The 13,253-nt window shown below is 43.6% G+C and overlaps 1 protein-coding gene across 2 annotated transcripts; it reads right to left on the bottom strand.

Moving 5' to 3' along the window:
- Positions 1 to 2,919: 2,919 nt before the first annotated feature.
- Positions 2,920 to 12,462, bottom strand: LOC106920897 (uncharacterized). Of its 2 annotated transcripts, none has more exons than XM_088007803.1 (6): positions 12,097 to 12,462; positions 8,140 to 10,040; positions 7,613 to 7,706; positions 7,455 to 7,504; positions 5,594 to 5,669; positions 2,920 to 4,925 (listed from the first exon to the last, which is right to left on the bottom strand). In XM_088007803.1, exons 2-5 carry the CDS (start codon positions 10,036 to 10,038, stop codon positions 5,628 to 5,630), a joined length of 2,085 nt encoding a protein of 694 aa, XP_087863929.1. In that variant the 5' UTR covers positions 10,039 to 10,040; positions 12,097 to 12,462; the 3' UTR covers positions 2,920 to 4,925; positions 5,594 to 5,627. The 2 variants fall into 2 exon arrangements, with proteins under 2 accessions (XP_087863929.1, XP_087863928.1); XM_088007802.1 differs by lacking the exon at positions 12,097 to 12,462 and adding an exon at positions 11,527 to 12,056.
- Between the last annotated feature and the right edge of the window lie 791 nt (positions 12,463 to 13,253).

Here is a 13,253-nt window from a genome sequence, read left to right as displayed (position 1 = left end):
TGAGTTCTGCATCCAATCAGATTTACAGAAAGTTCAGTGGAAGGAAAACTTATGATCTGAATAGGTGCATTAAAAACAGGGAGATACTGATTTTATTTTCCAGCAGGATTTGGCATCAAAAGCTTCTTCAGTCACTGTTGTGTTTGGATGCCCTGACCTTTGACCCCACAGGGAATCACTGGAGATTAAAACGAAGATCAGAGACACCAAAACCAACGATGCAGATCAGCTGGAGGTCCAGAAGAACCCGAACGCCTCAGAGCCAGAGGCTGCAGAACCAACTCAGGCTATAGACCAAAATTTAAATGTTTAATTATTTATTAAAATTTCGTGAGACTGAACTTTGAGTTTTTGTCATTTGCGAGCCATAATCATAAAAATTACAAGAAATAAAAGCTTTAAAATGTCATGAATCTGGAATAAGTAAAACTAGTCGGCTATAATATTCTCAGCTGCAGTTCACATCTGAGATGAGAACAAATAATCAAAACTCTTTTCTCCAGTTTTACTCTGAAATAAACAAGCAGTCCTGGTTGTCAAACAAAAACTAAATGCTCATCAATGTTAAAGATGAATTGCATTAAACTTATTTTAACATGTTAAAATCTGTTAGTATTTGAAATGAACTTGTTAAAATCCCAGTGAACTGCGACTTGTTGCTCAGCGGTTCGATGCTGAACCGGCAGCAGATGAATATTTTCTGGTTTCCATCGTTTTGGGTTGAAGCAGAAATGAAATCAAAGTTCTTCAGCTGGAGCAGACACAGCGCCACCAACAGGCCACAGACTCATGAACAATGAAACGATCCGCAGCAGAACCACTGGAGTTTCACTGGAAGATGATTTTAGGTTTTCATTATTTTTCAAGCAAATATAAAGATGAATGGATTCACTCGTTCACTTCCAGGTCAGGAAGTGAACGAGTGAATCAAAACCAGACGGGAAGGAATGAATCGTTACGTTGGTCACATTAATGAGCTTCAAACTGAAGGACTGGACTTTAAATGAGCAGCTTCATCACCTGACTGGAGGCTGAATTATGTAAAACCCCCAGCAGGTGGCGCAAACAGCAGCAACCTGCAGCAACGCTGCAAGTTCAGCAGCAACCTGCAGCAACGCTGCAAGTTCAGCAGCAACCTGCAGCAACGCTGCATGTTCAGCAGCAACCTGCAGCAACGCTGCATGTTCAGCAGCAACCTGCAGCAACGCTGCAAGTTCAGCAGCAACCTGCAGCAACGCTGCAAGTTCAGCAGCAACCTGCAGCAACGCTGCATGTTCAGCAGCAACCTGCAGCAACGCTGCAAGTTCAGCAGCAACCTGCAGCAACGCTGCAAGTTCAGCAGCAACCTGCAGCAACGCTGCAAGTTCAGCAGCAACCTGCAGCAACGCTGCATGTTCAGCAGGAACCTGCAGCAACGCTGCATGTTCAGCAGGAACCTGCAGCAACGCTGCAAGTTCAGCAGCAACCTGCAGCAACGCTGCAAGTTCAGCAGCAACCTGCAGCAACGCTGCAAGTTCAGCAGCAACCTGCAGCAACGCTGCATGTTCAGCAGCAACCTGCAGCAACGCTGCAAGTTCAGCAGGAACCTGCAGCAACGCTGCAAGTTCAGCAGCAACCTGCAGCAACGCTGCATGTTCAGCAGCAACCTGCAGCAACGCTGCATGTTCAGCAGCAACCTGCAGCAACGCTGCATGTTCAGCAGCAACCTGCAGCAACGCTGCATGTTCAGCAGCAACCTGCAGCAACGCTGCATGTTCAGCAGCAACCTGCAGCAACGCTGCATGTTCAGTAGCAACCAGAGCTGCAGCTGCAGCAGCGAGTTCCTCTGAGGCTCTCGGGTTTCGTCCAGCAGAGACGTCGATGTTTTTCTGCTGAGCAGACGGTGGTCAACATGCTGCCTGCTGCTGCTTCAACAAAAATGAGCTTTAATAAGTTTATATGGTTTTATAGAAAGAAGATGTTATTGGCCAATATTCAGATGAATCAGAGCCTAATGTGACGAGAATTTGCTTAGTCAGCAGAACAAGAATCCTGGTTTCATTCGGACTTTAGAAATACAGTCAATAAATCCAGAACAGATGAAAATCTAAGAGATGAAAACCAGAAAAAGATTGGGTCAGATTACAGCAAAACCAGAAGAACCTGCCACTGTAGAGAGACAGAACCAGAGAATCTGGATTCCCAACAGAAAGCAAAATCCCAAAATATTAAGAAACCAACAAAATCTCAATCCCAAAAGGATTTGTAATCCTACGCTCCTCCTCAGACCAAATCCCAGAACAATTTAGTGAAGAAACTGAATGAAAAAGATGGAAATCATAAAATGAGGCGACTGAAGTCCAAACATCAGAGTTTCATCTGAGCAACAAGCAAATTATCGATCACATTAAATTAAAATAAATCAATCATTTCCATTATGATAATTAAAATGCTTTAAGGATCATTTCCCAATATTCGATATTTATTTGTAGTTTCAGTTGTGATTTTTATTTCCTTTTCTTTGGTCGTGTTTTTATTTTGGATATTTAAAGTATCTTCCAGTTCCAGTATTAAGTGTTCAGCACTAAAGTCAAGTTTGAACGGATGAACTTTCATTATTATGTCATTATAACAACCCGTCTCGGTTCAGTTGAACTGAACTCTGGTTGGATTTGAACGCCAAGCGGACCGGAAACCGCTCCAAAAGCAGGAAGTGGACTACACCGCAGGGCATTCTGGGTAAATGCAACCAAATTAAACATGCTAGGCTAGCTCTAGCGAGAGAAACAGACCTAAACAAACGTCACAGAAAGTGAAAATAATCATTCATACATCTTAACATTCTATGACAAGGAAACAGATTCTCTTATTTTTATTAAATAACATTCATTTTTATTCTCAAATAACGGAAAGTGCAGAAATGAATCCAACTAAAAAGCATTTATGTTAAACATCCCTTTATTTAAATCAGTTTAACCTGAAACAGCGATGGATCAACTCCGGGTCCAACAGACGGTTCAGTCAAATCACAGCAGCTCTGTTCAGCTTCCAGCTGCTTTCACTTTTATTTCCTGCCGTTTGCAGAGTGAGAGGCGGGAGACGAAGGGTCCAGAAAACAACAGGACGTTAATTACTGGCCTCCTGCTGCTTAGCAACAGCAGCAACTGGTTTCCAGGGAGGCAGTTCAGATATTTTAGTCACCCTAGAAACTGCCATCATCAACCCTTAAATATCAAAATAAACACTTAGGAAGTTGAATGTTTAGAATCAGGATTATTTATGGAAAAGCTTTTTATGTGTGCCGGAATGTGAAGGTAGATTATCATCAAGTTTGAACTTTTTAAGAGGCAAAAAGGATCAGTCTGGTTTTAAATGGATTGTTTGGGTTTTATCTGAATTGGGGTTCTACAGAATAGTGATCAACAGTCAGTATCGTACTCCCTGGCAGTGGAGCCTAATGAGGCAAAGCTACATCAGTAGAACCTCTGTCGCCGCTTCCAACAAACACAAACTGTTCATTTCCAACCCTGCAAAATTAATCTAAATTGTTATGAAAAAATATAATTAGTGACTAAAATTGCTGTTTAGTCAAGAGGTGAAGGGGTGTTTAAATCCTGAAGACAATCAAAATGCACCAACCTGAACGACCTCACCTTTAAATCAAGGACTTTTTCTGTTTAAACAGATTAAATAAAATCACTTCGTACGGAGGCCCCTGAGGGACATGAAGGATTTTTTCTTTTGGGTTCCCTCGCAATAAGCAAATACATCCTGGTCTACTTTGTATAGAGTCACAAATGTCAATTTAACATTTCAAATATAGACAAAGAAAGAGCCTCAGCGTTTGTTATCAACTATTTGGTGCAAAAACTCAATAGAAACTCGATTTATTCACTGCATGTTTATGTCTGATTGTGAAGGTTTCGATGGAAACTTTCCCTTTAACTACCAGACCAACACAAAACGGTCAGATGACTTCAGAACCGCGTGGAAATAAATAGTAAAGTGAATTTTTTCTTCATTCTTATGGAAAGTTTGTTTACATCTTAGAGCTGGAAAGCCGACGTTTGACTTGTTTTGCTTTTGCACAAAGGTTTGTGGAGAATTTCTATCCTAAAGAAAAAGTTATAAAACTTCAGATATCTCACAACGAGATACAAGGATAAACCTTAGGAAAACCTCGAAGCAGAAAGTACGATGGTAAGAAAGACTTTCAGAATTAATTTATGCCACATGAACTGATGAGGACAACAGGAAAACAATCCTCCACGTCCCAACGGGATCCGCAGGTTCACACAGCAACCAGCCAATAAACTCGTTAAGATTCATCCAATAAAATAAAAATAAAATCATCATTAAGAATGAAAGCCAAAAGGCCTGAAGTTATATTCCAGGTTTAGACATTAACTATGTAGTTTTACAGTTTAACTGTAGCTTAGTGCAGCTTTGTCAGATTTAAATAATTTGACAAATGAAAGGATTTAAATAACTGATAGAAAATTGTAATAAAGTGCATTGTAGCAAATATGAGCTGTGCATGCATCAAGGAGGAAAACGAACACGACAAATCACTAGAAGGATTAAAAAAGTCGTACAAAAACTTGTAGAAAAGTGGCCTGTTATCCAAGAGATCAATAAAACTCTGATATAATACCTACGTTCAAATAATAAACTGGTTTTAGCAGCTAGTTGAAGTGAGGATGTCCAAACGCAGCCGGTTCACCCCGGAGAGAAACGGAGAGCAAAAAGGAACCAGAGGAACCGAACAAAAGTCAAAATATCCAGAAATAAATAAAGTGGACCCTGATTCAGTCATGACAGGCGAAGCGGCTTCGCCTGGCCTGAAACGCCGCCGCCGCTCCGGTTCCTCAGAACACTGAGGTGAAGCTGCAGCCACTCCCACCGTCATGGCCGCCGCCGTGCCCTGAGGAGATCGGTGGAGCATTCTGGAACAGGAGACGATACAGACGAGTCAGAGGAGCGCCGGGATGATTAACATCTGGTGTATGAACTAGGCCGTTACAGTAATGGATGGAAAACCTGTTAGATGTTTTATTTACAGTAAAACAGCAGATGATGCCGTTACTTGTTAAAGAATAAAACTCAGAAAACGTTTCAAACTCAGAGTTAGATCAGAGGAAATAAAACAATAAAATAAAAAATAAAACAGAAATTATACTAAAGATCTGAAGCAGGAAGCAGAAACATCAGAAGGTCTCAGGAAGCAGGTGACTGAAAATTAATGAAGATAACTTCTGGACTCTTCAGATGTCGTCTGTTGTGATGAACGAAGTGAGTTGATTTGGTCTCCATGACGACCAGCATGTCAGAACCAGAGAAGTTAGGATTACATTTCAGATTACAGATTACATAAAACTCGACTCCATGTCAGGAACCTGCAGTGCTTCAGGTTTTCTGAATGTCTTCCTCAGCAGAGCGTCTCAGTTCTCTGGTCAGTGATCCGATGCTGCCCCCTTGTGTTAACACGAGGAACTGCAGTCACATGAACATCATGAACTTTAAGCAGCTGCACCGTCAGCAGCCTGATTTTGGGGGGAAACTACTTCTATGTTTCTGTATGTTATCAGTGGATACAAACTGGAAGAGGACAAACCTCCAAACCTTCAAGGCGCTGCACGTCGTCACTGTCATCTCTTGTCTTGTCTGGCTGCAAGTGGGAACGTTTTATTCTGGTTGATTTACAAAAAAAGAAATATCAGAAATTAACATTTTTCAGAGCAGAACCAGATGAAAGTCATCAGGTCATTTACTGTCTTCACTAAAAGCCGTGTGCTCAGTCAGTTACACAACAGAGGAATTTCCTCTGCCAGTACTGAACTGTGGGAAGCAGAACCTTCAAATGGACCCTGTTACAGGCGGTTCTAAGAACCGGACCAGCTGCAGTCAGAACAGCGTTAACACAAACTAAAATATCCTTATCAGGATCAGACTTCATTCTGAATGTCTGTATGCATGTGTGTGCGTGTGTGTGAGTGGATGGCTGGATGGCTAATGGGTTGGATGGCTAATGGGTTGGATGGTTAAAGGGTTGGATGGCTAATGGGTTGGTTAAAGGGTCGGATGGTTAAAGGGTTCGATGGCTGGATGGCTAATGGGTTGGATGGTTAAAGGGTTGGATGGCTAATGGGTTGGATGGCTAATGGGTTGGATGGTTAAAGGGTTGGATGGCTAATGGGTTGGATGGCTAATGGGTTGGATGGTTAAAGGGTTGGATGGTTAAAGGGTTGGATGGTTAATGGGTTGGATGGTTAAAGGGTTGGATGGTTAATGGGTTGGATGGTTAAAGGGTTGGATGGCTAATGGGTTGGATGGCTAATGGGTTGGATGGCTAAAGGGTTGGATGGTTAATGGGTTGGATGGCTAAAGGGTTGGATGGTTAAAGGGTTGGATGGCTAATGGGTTGGATGGTTAATGGGTTGGATGGTTAATGGGTTGGATGGTTAAAGGGTTGGATGGCTAATGGGTTGGATGGCTAATGGGTTGGTTAAAGGGTTGGATGGTTAATGGGTTGGATGGTTAAAGGGTTGGATGGTTAATGGGTTGGATGGTTAATGGGTTGGATGGCTAATGGGTTGGATGGCTAATGGGTTGGATGGTTAATGGTTTGGTTAATGGGTTGGATGGTTAAAGGGTTGGATGGTTAATGGGTTGGATGGTTAATGGGTTGGATGGCTAATGGGTTGGATGGCTAATGGGTTGGATGGTTAATGGGTTGGATGGTTAATGGGTTGGATGGCTAATGGGTTGGATGGCTAATGGGTTGGATGGTTAAAGGGTTGGATGGTTAATGGGTTGGATGGCTAATGGGTTGGATGGTTAATGGGTTGGTTAAAGGGTTGGATGGTTAATGGATTGGTTAAAGGGTTGGATGGCTAATGGGTTGGATGGCTAATGGGTTGGATGGTTAATGGTTTGGTTAATGGGTTGGATAGTTAAAGGGTTGGATGGTTAATGGGTTGGATGGTTAATGGGTTGGTTAAAGGGTTGGATGGTTAAAGGGTTGGATGGTTAATGGGTTGGATGGTTAAAGGGTTGGATGGTTAAAGGGTTGGATGGTTAAAGGGTTGGATGGTCAAAGGGTTGGATGGTCAAAGGGTTGGATGGTTAATGGGTTGGATGGTTAATGGGTTGGATGGTTAAAGGGTTGGATGGTTAAAGGGTTGGATGGTTAAAGGGTTGGATGGTTAATGGGTTGGATGGTTAATGGGTTGGTTAAAGGGTTGGATGGTTAAAGGGTTGGATGGTTAATGGGTTGGATGGTCAAAGGGTTGGATGGTTAAAGGGTTGGATGGTTAAAGGGTTGGATGGTTAAAGGGTTGGATGGTTAATGGGTTGGATGGTTAAAGGGTTGGATGGTTAATGGGTTGGATGGTTAAAGGGTTGGATGGTTAATGGGTTGGATGGTTAAAGGGTTGGATGGTTAAAGGGTTGGATGCTCCCCGTCCTGTGCTCACCTTGTGCTCTGGACATCTCATGGAGAAGTTTTCTTCGTTGAGCACGGCGCCTGAAAGAGAATCAAGATGGAGGAACGCTGATCAGAGCTGTTCACCACAACCAATCAGTAAAGGTTTCATTCAATAATCAATAAATAAAACCTTTAAACCCGGTTTACCTGACTGAAGGGCACATGGGTAGTGATAATTCCTCAGGCAGCCCTTCTGGAAACATCCCATTATGGCCCCAGGCTGACCACAGCTGGAGCAGATCTACAGACCAATCAGATCAAAAATGTTCCATGAAACCTGAACAAGCTGCAGGAATCCAGACGTTCAGATGGATCCGAAGAGTTCAGAGTAATGATGATGGAAAACAAAGAGTGAGGAAAATACAAGTTAGCCATAATCAATCACATCCCCATAATTCACCGATAATGTCTCGATGACATCACTTCCTGTTCCTGTGCAGCCCCAGTTTCTCACCACCATATCGGTTCCACTTCCACACCGACCCGTTTCCCTGACTCTGCAGAATTTCCCTCCATCACTGTGGGAGGTTTCTGCTGCTCCACCAGCAGTTTCAGCCTCACAGCAGCAGAGGAAACATCAGCCCTGCTGCTCTGTGTGGAGTCCATCCACAGCTAAAGCTGAAGCTAAATGCACCGATAATCAAACACACCGATCCAAACAGGAAGTCACTCACCGTTTCCTGTGCGATCTGGGCGGCCTCCTCCAGGCCGTACAGCTTTCCCCGGACTAGGAAGACGCCGGCGGACCAGATGCCGCAGTCCTCGTGGATCCAGCACTCGCATAGACGAAGAGGCACCTTAGTGGGAGAGACTTTCTCACTTCTGAGCAAAGTTTTATCAGGAGTGCAGTCGTCCTCAGAGGAGTTTGGCAAATGGCCATTGGAGAGTTTCTGCAGGTCGTCGTTCTGATCAGTTCTGCACGTCTGACCATCTATAGAAGAGACGGCGGGACAGTAGGGGCCGTGGAGGTCGCCGAGGCCCATGGTGTTGGCCGTCCACCCACACAGGCAGCAGAGCAGCTGGTCCGGACCGCCGCCGTCTGAGCTGGGCCGACCCAGCTGGAAGCAGGACGTGCAGGGGACAAACCCAGACACGGATTTGGAGACGGTCTTCCATCCTTTGCTGCTGGGAATCGTCCCCTCGTCGTCCTGGTAGTTGACCACCCTGCACAGCTGCTGCTCCATGTGGACAAATGGGCAGAAGCTGGCAGGTTTTCTGTCCTTTTTATACTTGGACTTTGCATATTTGAGCAGGATTTCAGGTTCTCTGGGAGAAAACAGCGCAGAAGGCCCAGTCTGTGGGCGCCTTTTCCTTTTTCGCCTCGCAACCTGTTTTTTCCCTGCTGTGGCCTGACTGTCAGAAACCGTCTGTTGCTCCGCTGGGGCGATGCTGCAGATCGGCTTCTGCTTTGCTTTTTGAACCTTTCTAGTTTTAGGAAGACTGAGAGTCTTTTTTCGTTTGTAATTTATTAGTTTTGTGAATTGAGCTTCCTTCGGAGGAGACTTCCTGTCAGTTTGGACGTTCCCGGTGGATTCCTTTGAATGGCTGCTCGCTTTCTGTGGAAGGTTTGGCTGCGAGACGGATTCTTCAGAGCTGGAAAACTTCAGAGCGTACTCGATCAAGTCCTCAGAGTCACTGCTTTCGTTATAAATACCCACTGCGTCGTTTTTGACGCGTCTTCTCAAGCTATGCCGTGACACGGCGCAGGCTAACCGAGGCATGTCTGACTCAGATTTTTTTACTCTGGAACTACGCCGCACCTCTCTAGATGACGCTCTTTCCCCCTCACTCTTTATTTTAGGCGGACTTTTCTTGTAGCATTGCCTTTCCTTCTTACGGTTCGTGACAGAAACTTCAATGACGTCGCTGTCGTCACTTGAAGCATCCGCGACCGATTCACCAGGGTGTCCGTAAACGGTGTTGAGGTCTGAAAGGAGGACTACGGGTCTGGCATGATGCACTGGAATGTCTACTGAACTGTCCGACGAGTCCTCCGAGTACGAGCTGTCGGCACTCGGAGAGCTCATGGGCTGAGGTAGGAGATAGCAACCTCGTCCTTCGTCCAACGAGGACATGGCAGGGGAAACGGGCTCCACGATGTGCCTCACGCTGTCCTGGATGAAAGAGCCACACAGCAGAGGCTCCTTCGCGGAAGAAACCAGGAAGATGACGTCAGAGCCGCTGTCGCTCTCCTCTGCGCCGCTGCTTTCGGGAACCGGACCCCCAGTTTGGTCGGCTCCGTAGTAACCACCGTGCCACAGGTTGCCATGTGTTCTGCTGTGAAAAAGATCCAGACCCGGAGCCACAGTAGAGCTTATGTAGCTGCCCAGAGACTCTGGGCCCTGCTCCATGTCTCTGCAGCGGACAGGGACCCCCTGCTGGGAGAGCGGGCTGTAGGAGGACGAGGATCTGTACGCAGAGGTACCGTCTGTGCTGCAGTTCGCCGGCCGTCGATGGTACCACTCAGGCTTTTTAGCCAGGTCTGTGGCTTCGGTGCGGCTGCGGGTCAGCGGAGTGTAGCTCTTCGATAGGTCCATGGCCATGAGAGGTGGGTCCTGAGAGGACACGTCCATCACTGCAAAACAAGAGGAACCATTAAAGGGGTCAAATGGTTTTAGTGGATACTCTATTTAGTGACACTGTAAACGGACATGAAGGACGAGGACAGAGTGGGAATACTGGAAAACATTTCTACATCGGTCTCGGCTTTCCCAATTAAATTCTTCCAGAAGTCCCACAGTTCACAGATGTAACAAGTTGTGCTGCCATTTTGATTTTAGAGATTTCTCTTTCAATGCGTCTACTGTGCCAAACCACACATACCAAGTTCAGAATCTTACCTATGGCCATGAGATCATGACTCAAAGAACAAAATCTTGGAAACAAGCGGCTGAAATGGCTGGACTCCGCCTTAGAGAAAGGATGAAGGCCCCCACACACCTGGGCGTACGTCACGCCGCGCAGGGAGGCGGACTCAGTGTGGACGTACAGGAACCTGCTCGGCAGGAAACGGTTTTCACATCAAGCCGTTTCTCTGCCACACCGACCTGATAATGTTCAGAGTTGGATCAGTCAGACTCCAGGAGGCTCCTCAGCCCTTTGGGGCGCCCCACCTGTCACCTGGTTATGACGTTCCTTCGGGTCTCTTACACCCAGCAGCTATCTGCTTAACTTTCTCAATGATGGGTCCTGTCAGGTTGACCCTTGACCTCTGCAGCTCTTGAGCTGAATGCCTCTTCCTGTGCTGCCATCATCAGTCCGTCTTTCCGTCCAGCCCTCTCGTTGCCATAAGCCACGTCGTCGGCAGAGTATTTCTCTCCCAGGATGGCTTCTCCTGGTCATTCTCTGGCACATGAAGTTGTTGCTGCTTTTACTGAGTAGGTCGTCATGTGGGGCCATCTTCCCAATTTACTCAAATATTTCTGCTGTTTTATCCGGTAAGGTGGTTCTAATGGTCACTGGATCTGAACCTCCATTCTTCCTCTTAGCATGCACAAGGTGCTATATGATGGTGAAACTTCGTGCAGCTTCCTTGTCATGATATCACTTTTTTTTATTTCAACAGAAGCAATATTGCATGTTTTTTCTTCCACTCAACTTTCTCCCAACAACCAGCTTATTTAGCAACACAACAACCTCTTGTGACTACTCCTGTCACAATAGCAAATTTTGCTGGACAATTAACTGAAGTTATTGCAATCAATGATAATATTGTTATTTTGAGATCATTTCAAAGTAATATAATTCTAATGATACATCAATGCAAGAACACAAACTCAAATATCAATAAACTTTAATTTCTAAAGAACATTTAACACTGGAACTGGAAGACATTTTAAATATCCAAAATAAAGAAACAAAACAGAAACAACGAATAAAATGAATTATGAAATCTCTATAGAAGGGCTGGTTGAGACCAAACACCAAACTGGAGACTTTTATCATCCAGTTTTTGGTAGAAAAACAGTAAATCATGCAAATGGAAATTACTGAGTTTGTTTTAATTTATCAGGTGATTAATTATTTTATTGCTGATTGCAACAGGCCTAATTGTGACTTACCTTTCTTGTGGAGGATGTTAATGACCATCTTCTGATGTTAAGGTTTCATCACCATCTATTTCACATCATAATATTTTTGTATTTAAAAAATAATAATAATTAGGATATTATTCTAATTTTCTGAGAAACTTCCTTTCTGGGTTTTTGTTACAGTAAAATCGACAGAAACTAGTTATTTCATCTCGTATAATAATCACATGTACCGTTATATAAAGTATGTATTTCCCTTTTTGGATTAAATAATTTACTTTAATAATATGCAGATTTGTAGTAAGGGCCCATGGTTAGTTTTTGAGGACAATAAAGTATTTAGATTTAGTAAATAAAACCATTTACAATTTAGCTTAGATTACATCTACTTAATTTAAAAGTATCATTAATGTTTGTATGGTTTTGCGTTTATTTTTTATTTACTTTGTTTTCTATTTTAAACAAAGACAACATGTTTTCAGGTTAGAAATGATGTTTAAAAGTCAGCAATGTTTTTAACAGGTAGGCCTGGTCAGTAGCTTTCCCGTCAACAGCTGCGTAAAAGCGGCCAGTTACGGTTAGTGACGTCGGTCAGCTCACCCTTCAGGCGGCGGCGGTTTGGACGGACCGACCCGGTCTGAACACAGCGGGTTCCCCGATGACACCTTCCCTGGAAGCAGCGCGAGTAGCGGGGTTAGCCAACACGCCTCTCCGGGCCCATCATCACCATCATCTGGACTGGATGTAAACAAAAGCGGCGGCCGCCACAGTTCATGCTAGCCAGGCGGCCGGGAGGGCGCTACCCCGCCAGGCGGCTCCCGAACCGAGCCGAACCCGCTTTCATTCTCACCGAACTGGTTCCAGCAGGTACTATCGCCTCTGACTGCAATTGGGATTTTCAAGTTGTCATCATGGACACCATATTCCAACAGTCAATTAGCGGTTTTATGTCCGACACACCGGAAGAGAAGCGCGCTCCTTCAAAATAAAAGCTTTGAGAGAATAATTATAAACGGATTATATTTTATGCATTATATTTATTATTTACTAGTAATATTTATTTAAAATGTATTCAATAATAGCGTTTAATGTCACAAAAAAATTATTTTTTGCTACACTTGACTTCCGCAGTGGTTTTAAAAGATCAGAAATAGAGGAAAATAGGAGATATTCTCCTAAACTACCTCTTAAATAAATATAATCATCTTCTTGATAATAAATGGATATATTGTGAAAAATTATGAAATTATACTAATCTTTTTTTATAAAACCAGAGTGAAAAGGATATTGACTGCAGAAGATATTCCAATATTTCTAATATCATTGATGAAAAGTTAAAAAATAATCCAACTTTTTAAACACCATCAATCCATCCATTCTCTTTACCCACAGTTAAATATAATTGCAGCAGTTAATTATCTTTAACTCCCTAAAATCCACAGTAAAAATAAAATCCAATATCTGCAGTTTGAGGATGAATTTGAAAACATTTTGCTTACAAAATAAAATTAATGCAAATAAATTGCAACATAACCTCTATGTTTGTTTTCTTTTGACTAAATAAATTATCAGACTGTTTTTTTAGGACAGTTTCAGTCACTTGATTGTTGGATTTTCCAAAGTTTCCAGTTTAAAGCTGGTTTCCGCGCAGCATCACGCTGGTTCCAGGTGTGGTTGTGACAACCAAATAAAAAGGGGCGCCATCTGTGCAACGGAGATTTCCCTTTATGAATGTTTGGAACAAGTAAAAAACCGAA

Source organism: Poecilia mexicana, unplaced genomic scaffold (genome assembly GCF_051168715.1).
Source record: "Poecilia mexicana isolate PSO_F unplaced genomic scaffold, ASM5116871v1 scaffold_8, whole genome shotgun sequence".
Taxonomy (NCBI): domain Eukaryota; kingdom Metazoa; phylum Chordata; class Actinopteri; order Cyprinodontiformes; family Poeciliidae; genus Poecilia; species Poecilia mexicana.
The sequence above is the reverse complement of the archived record's forward strand: the minus strand, read 5'-3'. Positions and strand labels throughout refer to the sequence as shown.